Below are 7,500 nucleotides of genomic sequence, written 5' to 3' on the forward strand. Positions count from 1 at the left end.
ACAGACAGACTGTTAGCTGGTGCTCATAGACAGACAGACTGTTAGACAGACAGATAGACAGACAGACTGTTAGCTGGTGCTGATAGACAGACAGACTGTTAGCTGGTACAGATAGTCAGACAGACTGTTAGCTGGTACAGATAGACAGACAGACTGTTAGCTGGTACAGATAGACAGACAGACTGTTAGCTGGTACAGATAGACAGACAGACTGTTAGACAGACAGATAGACAGACAGACTGTTAGCTGGTGCTGATAGACAGACAGACTGTTAGCTGGTGCAGATAGACAGACAGACTGTTAGCTGGTACAGATAGACAGACAGACTGTTAGCTGGTACAGATAGACAGACAGACTGTTAGCTGGTACAGATAGTCAGACAGACTGTTAGCTGGTACTGATAGACAGACAGACTTTTAGCTGGTACAGATAGACAGACAGACTGTTAGCTGGTACAGATAGACAGACAGACTGTTAGACAGACAGATAGACAGACAGACTGTTAGCTGGTACAGATAGACAGACAGACAGACAGACTGTTAGACAGACAGATAGATAGACAGACAGACTGTTAGCTGGTGCTCTCATAAATCTGCAAGCAGCCTCTGCATAGAACAGCATGGAACGAGTGAGAACCGGAAAAGTTAAAACATCAACATTATAAAATGAACCCCAGTGCATCCCCACCCAGTGAATATGCACCCACACATATGCATATATTTATATATACATTACAACAACTGTAGTATGAAACACTATAAAATAAACACTATGATAAACGTACATGGACAGATAGACAGACAGACGTACTGTGTTAGCTGGTGCTCTCATACATCTGCAAGCAGCCTGCACAGAAGTGGACACCAGTTAAGAACGGTGACCCTAGTCCTACTCTGTCCATAAGGTGCATTCTGTCCCATGTGAATGTGTCTATGCATGTGTAAGGGGGAGCTAAGAGATGTGGGGTAATTATAAGAACAGAATCTTCACCATGTTACACCTATTCATCATCATCTTCCGACTCCTCTGGAAGAAACTTGTTATTTGGATTATCACATTCTTCAAGTTGGCATGGCCCGCAGGCAGTAGTACATGGTAGTCCATATCTTCTACAAGAGCAGCAGAGTGTCTTGCAGGCAGTGGAGCAGTTACAGTGAATGACCTTCAAGAGGCTGTCTGGAGCAGCGTTCATTCTTGACATAAGCGGAACGAATCGATTATCCTGCAAGTTCCACCCCCAGTCCATGACATCCATACTCTCTTCTTTTCCCATCCAGACCATGATCTGGTAGTACGTTCTACGACTGTGAAATTTGGTAGCAGCTTCAGTTGGGGGCAGACGTTCAGGTGTTACAGGCGATGAAGCTGAGACAAGCTTCTTGCTGAAGGAGTTATAGCGCATTGTTGCGAGGGAATCTGTGGACTTGCCACCAAAGAGGACTGCCATTACTTGGCACCCCAAGGTCATCGATCACCTCTGTGGTCTGGTTTGGGATGGTGAATGCGTTGGCACAAGACTGAAGGACAGAGTCTCCTTTCACAAGCTTCTGGAAAGCAGTCTTTTTCCAAACAATAAAAATCTGAGATGTTGTGTCACAACCAGTTACAGCATGGATGAATATCAACTGAGAACAAATGTCATGTCCGAGTATTTCATTTAAATGGTTGATGTCATGCACTTTTAAGCTACCATCAGCTTTGGACTTGTCTGATCTGAAATATAGGCCCTTTTTCCTATCCTATACTATTTCCCTGCGCATAGTAAGTAAGTAAGACCAGGAGATCAGTAAATCTCCAATCAGCGTTGTGGTGTGTAGAAGAGATGCATCCACAGTGGCCTTTCCTATGTCTACATCAGCATCCCCAGGTGCATTGATCACAGTACAACCCCTTCCTTTCAGTGCATAATTGATCATCCAGATCAGTCTTTGTTTATTGGTAACTCTTGAGAGGAACTCCGCCTTCTTACCCGAGAACTGAAGTCTCAGCAGTGAAGCTGACAATGGCATCCATATTGTCTCCTCTTCTTTGATGTGTGTTGTCTTTAATGGACGGCCCTTTCTCATAGCCATCAAAGACAATGGTTGTAGCTGAACCATAATGCTGGATGGTGAAGTTTGCGTACGACTGCGCTATTACACCATAGGTTTCTCCTTGCTACCATGGTATCCGGTGAAGGAGTGAACCTCCGTCAAGGATGTAACACTCTGTTTCTGGTGCAGAATCTAGCATTGCATCACTTGCATGATCACAGATTGCGTGTGCTAGTTGTGTTTTATCAGCCTTCCGGAAGACGTTACTGGCTTCAAAGAGGGCAGGAGGGAAAGACCTGAGCTCATAACATATAACATCAATGATAGCTCTCCAGTTTGGGAGACTATCAGGAAACGTTGAAAAAGCAGTGCAGGATCAATGGTTTGATCAGGAGCAACCTTGATAGTCGATTTTTGTCCAAGGGTCATGGCTTTGTCCTTTCTACTAAATGAGAATGTGAATGCAGGCTGTCCAATCATTTTGTGCATGATTTTGCCTCCAACTGACTCATATTCATTCCCCCACCCTCCCTCCTTCCCCCTCCCTCCCTCCCTTCCTCCCCCTCCCTTCCTCCCCCTCCCTCCCTCCCTCCCTCTCCCTCCCCCTCCCTCCCTCCCAGACCTCGACTCCCCCGTCCTCTTCCCCACCAACTCCCTCCAGAGACGCAGGAAGGGGGGGGGCCTGTCGGGGCTGCGGACTTACCCCCCCCACCACCCTCAGAAGGCAGCCAAGGCGGCCCTCCTGATTGGCCAGCCGCGGGACTTCCGCCAGGTGTCGTCGGTGATTGACGTGGACATCCTGCCCGAGACGCTGCGGCGCGTGCGGCTGCACAAGCACGGCTCCCAGAAGCCCCTGGGGTTCTACGTCAGGGACGGGGTCAGCGTCAGGGTCAGCACCCATGGCGTGGAGAAGGTATGGATGACCCCTGACCCTAGTCCTGACCCTAGTCCTGACCCTGGTTCTGACCCTAACCTTGACCCTAGTCCTGACCCCTGACCCCTAACCCTGACCCCAGTCCTGACCCTAACCCTGACTTCTGACCCTAGTCCTGACCCCTGACCCTAGCCCTGACCCTAACCCTAGTCCTGACCCTAGCCCTGACCCTAACCCTAGTCCTGACCCTAGTCCTGACTCCTAACCCTAGTCCTGACCCTAGTCCTGATGATGACCCTAATCCTAATGTCCCCTGGTCCTAACCCTAATGTTCCCTGTCCCCTGGTCCTAACCCTAATGTCCTCTGGTCCTAACCCTAGTGTCCCCTGTCCCCTGGTCCTAACCCTAATGTCCCCTGGTCCTAACCCTAATGTCCCCTGGTCCTAACCCTAACGTCCCCTGGTCCTAACCCTAATGTCCCCTGGTTCTAACCCCAGTGTTTCCTCTACATGCATTTCATCGTGGCGGTCCGCCACGATGGAATTTCCTCCGCCACCATTCAGATTTCTCAACCAAAAAAAAAAACACACGGGAGAAGTACAGGAAAACATTTTATTTTTTTGGGCCATCCTCGAGTTTTGGCTGAAATTACGTCGTTGTTTTGAGCGCGCGTGCGCGTTTCATGCGCGTGCACGCGAAAAATCGGCACTACCCGCCACCATTGTAAAAATTCCTGGAGGAAACGCTGAACCCTAATGTCCCCTGGTCCTAATGTCCCCTGGTCCTAACCCTAATGTCCCCTGCCCCCCCAGGTCCCGGGGGTGTTCATCTCCAGGCTGGTCCGGGGGGGTCTAGCCGAGAGCACCGGACTGCTGGGAGTCAATGATGAGATCCTGGAGGTCAACGGCATCGAGGTGGCAGGGAAGGTAGGCAGACAGACAGACAGACAGACAGACAGGCAGGCAGACAGACAGGCAGACAGGCAGGCAGACAGACAGAGAAGGTAGGCAGACAGACAGACAGGCAGACAGGTAGGTAGACAGACAGGGAAGGTAGGCAGACAGACAGGCAGACAGGGAAGGTAGGCAGACAGACAGACAGACAGGCAGGCAGACAGACAGGGAAAGTAGGCAGACAGACAGACGGACAGGGAAGGTAGGCAGACAGACAGACAGGTAGGTAGGCAGACAGACAGGCAGGCAGGCAGGCAGACAGACAGGCAGGGAAGGTAGGCAGACAGACAGACAGACAGGTAGGCAGACAGATAGACAGACAGACAGGCAGGGAAGGTAGGCAGACAGACAGACAGACAGGGAAGGTAGGCAGACAGACAGGCAGACAGACAGGCAGGGAAGGTAGGCAGGCAGACAGACAGACAGACAGGCAGGCAGACAGACAGTAACAGTAAAATCTCCAGACTGGTCCGGGGGGGTCTGGCCGAGAGCACTGGACTGCTGGGAGTCAATGATGAGATCCTGGAGGTCAACGGCATCGAGGTGGCAGGGAAGGTAGGCAGACAGACAGACAGACAGACAGACAGGCAGACAGACAGGCAGACAGACAGGCAGGCAGACAGACAGAGAAGGTAGGCAGACAGACAGACAGGCAGGCAGACAGACAGGGAAAGTAGACAGACAGACAGGGAAGGTAGGCAGACAGACAGACAGGTAGGTAGGCAAACAGACAGGCAGGCAGGCAGGCAGACAGACAGGCAGGCAGGGAAGGTAGGCAGACAGACAGACAGACAGGTAGGTAGACAGAAAGACAGACAGACAGGCAGGGAAGGTAGGCAGACAGACAGACAGACAGACAGACAGGGAAGGTAGGCAGACAGACAGGCAGACAGACATGCAGGGAAGGTAGGCAGGCAGACAGACAGACAGGCAGGCAGACAGACAGTAACCGTAAAATTGTTTGTTATGATATTGCATGGGTTCTTCATCGCTTGTGTGTGTGCCTGTGTGTGTGTCTATCTGTGTCTGTGTCCGTGTCCGTGTCTGTGTCTGTGTCTGTGTCTGTGTCTGTGTCTGTGTCTGTGTGTGTGTGTGTGTGTGTGTGTGTGTGTGTCTGTCTGTCCAGACGCTGGACCAGGTGACAGACATGATGGTGGCCAACAGCCACAACCTGGTAGTCACCGTCAAGCCGGCCAACCAGCGCAACAACGTGGTGCATCGTGGGAAGTCCTCCTCCTCCGCCGGCCCCGCCCACCACGACTCCGCCTCTTCCCGGAGGAGCAGCGCCGGCGGTCACTATAGCAACAGTGTCGCCGAGGGCGACAGCGACGTCGAGGAGGATGACGGGGACCTGATCATCGAGGCGGACCTGCCGCGGCGCATCTCCGACGGCAACGGTAGCCGCGGTGAGGGCGAGTCTCCGTCGTCCTCCTCGTTGTCGCCAGGGCAACGGCCCCCCCTCCTGCCCCCCTTCCTCCTCCCACAGAGCGCCTCGCTGCCCAGCTCTGATTCACTGAGCTCTCTGACCACGCCCCTGACCACGCCCCTGGCCACGCCCACTCACAATGGTATGAGAGAGGATGACATCATCACACTGTAACACACACACACACACACGTTTCAAACACACACAGACACAGACACCTCAAACACACACACACGTTTCAAACACACACACACACACACACCTCAAACACACACACATGTTTCAAACAGACACAGACACAGACAGACACACACACACACACACACACACACACACACCCACACAGTACTGGATGTGCCTTCTCTCTCTCTGTTTCTCTCTCTCTCTCTCTCTGTTTCTCTCTCTTTCTGTCTCTCTCTCTCTCCTCTCTCTGTCTCTTTCTCTCTCTCTGACTCTCTCTCTCTCTGTGTTTCTCTCTCTCTCTTTCTCTCTCTCTCTCTCTCTCTTTCTCTCTCTCTCTCTCTCTCTGTTTCTCTCTGTTTCTCTCATTCTATGTGTGTGTCTGTTCTGTTGTGTTGATGACCCCTGACCTGGTGATGTCATTCCTCTTCCTCTGAAGTCTTCCTGTGTGACTGAGATGCTGGCCTCTGATTGGCCTTCTCAGCTTTTATTGTTCTCCTGCACACCTCTACCATGATGTCATCACTAATGGACAGGGCAATGATGTCATCATCAATGGACAGAACAATGATGGCCTCACTAATGGACAGGACAATGATGTCATCACTAATGGACAGGACTATGATGTCATCATCACTGGACAGGACAATGATGTCATCATCACTGGACAGGACAATGATGTCATCACTAATGGACAGGACTATGATGTCATCATTACTGGACAGGACAATGATGTCATCACTAATGGTCAGGACTATGATGTCATCACTAATGGACCCCTGAGGGGGGGTGGAGGGTGGTTCTGTTTAATAAGGAAGTGATTCCTCTCATGTGTGAGATGCCCAGAGCAGTGCATCCTGGGACAGAGCAGTGCATCCTGGGACCGGTACAGCCCAGTCTAGAGGGGGGGGGGTGTGTAGGTGTGAGTGTGTGTGTGTGTGTGTGTGTGTGTGTGTGTGTGTGCGCGTCTCCTTCAGTGGCCCCCATGCCTCCACTGAAGGAGGTCCCCCCCACTCTCTTATTATTATTATTATTATTATTATTAATGTTGTTGTTGTTATTATTATGATTATTATTATTATTACAGCCCTCATCATCTTTACCAGTATACCTACATTACCATACTGGCCAGGGGAGGCTGGTGGAGGTAGAAAACGGAGGATAGGCTCATTATAATGCATGGAACGGAATGAGGACTGGGTATTCTGCCTTCCCCCATCCTCCCCCAGCCTCCCCTATTCTACCCCATCCTCCCCCATCTTCCCCCATCCTCCTCTATCCTCCCCCAGCCTCCCCCATCCTCCCCCATCGTCCCCCAGCCTCCCCCAGCCTCCCCTAACCTCCCCCAGCCTCCCCTTTCCTCCCTCAGCATCCCCCAGCCTTCCCCATCCTCCCCCATCCTCCCCCACATGCTGTAGGGGAACACATGTATGTAGTATGTTCATTGTGTGTTATGTGATCATGTGTGTAATATTGTGAATGTTTAAATTGTACTAATGAGCAGATTATGAACAAGGGACTTGTGATTCACTGGGAGGTCTTTTTTTTTGTAAAAGAACATTTTATAAATGTGTAAAATATGAAGAGTATTTTTCTTATTCTTGTATTTTTATGTGTGTATGAGCACCTTGGACAGGAGGGGGCAGGGCCAGCAGGGCATTAGTGAGTTGAGGCTCCTGATTGGCTGGTTGTACAACGCTGTGAATGTCATATGGAGATGCTGATTATCAGATTACAATAATTAAATATGTTGAAAACTGCCTGCCTGTCGATGTGTCTGTCTGTCTGTCTGCCTGCCTGTCGATGTGTCTGTCTGTCTGCCTGCCTGTCTGTCTGTCTGTCTGTCTGTCCCTCCCTCTGTCTGTCTGTCTGTCTGCCTGCCTGCCTGCCTGTCTATCTGATTGTCTGCCTGCCTATCTGTCTGTGTCTGTCTGTCTATCTGCTGCATGCCTGCCTGCCTGTCTGTGTCTGTCTGTCTATCTGTCTGTTCTTCTGTCAGTCTGCTGTCTGTCTGCCTGTCTGTCTGTCTGTCTG

At 50.9% G+C, this 7,500-nt stretch overlaps 1 protein-coding gene across 1 annotated transcript in view; it reads left to right on the forward strand.

Annotated features, from left to right (window-relative positions):
* The window catches only part of pard6a (par-6 family cell polarity regulator alpha), a gene marked incomplete at both ends in the record, with an annotated part of 13,426 nt that extends 7,966 nt beyond the window's left edge, over positions 1–5,460 (forward strand). The window contains 3 exons of the mRNA XM_080539532.1: positions 2,654–2,946; positions 3,720–3,833; positions 4,987–5,460. Of these exons, the coding sequence (XP_080395658.1) occupies positions 2,654–2,946; positions 3,720–3,833; positions 4,987–5,460 (881 nt within the window). The remainder of the gene's footprint in view (positions 1–2,653; positions 2,947–3,719; positions 3,834–4,986) is intronic.
* Between the last annotated feature and the right edge of the window lie 2,040 nt (positions 5,461–7,500).

The sequence above is a fragment of the Nansenia antarctica genome, assembly GCF_963989245.1.
Source record: "Nansenia antarctica genome assembly, chromosome: 9".
Taxonomy (NCBI): domain Eukaryota; kingdom Metazoa; phylum Chordata; class Actinopteri; order Argentiniformes; family Microstomatidae; genus Nansenia; species Nansenia antarctica.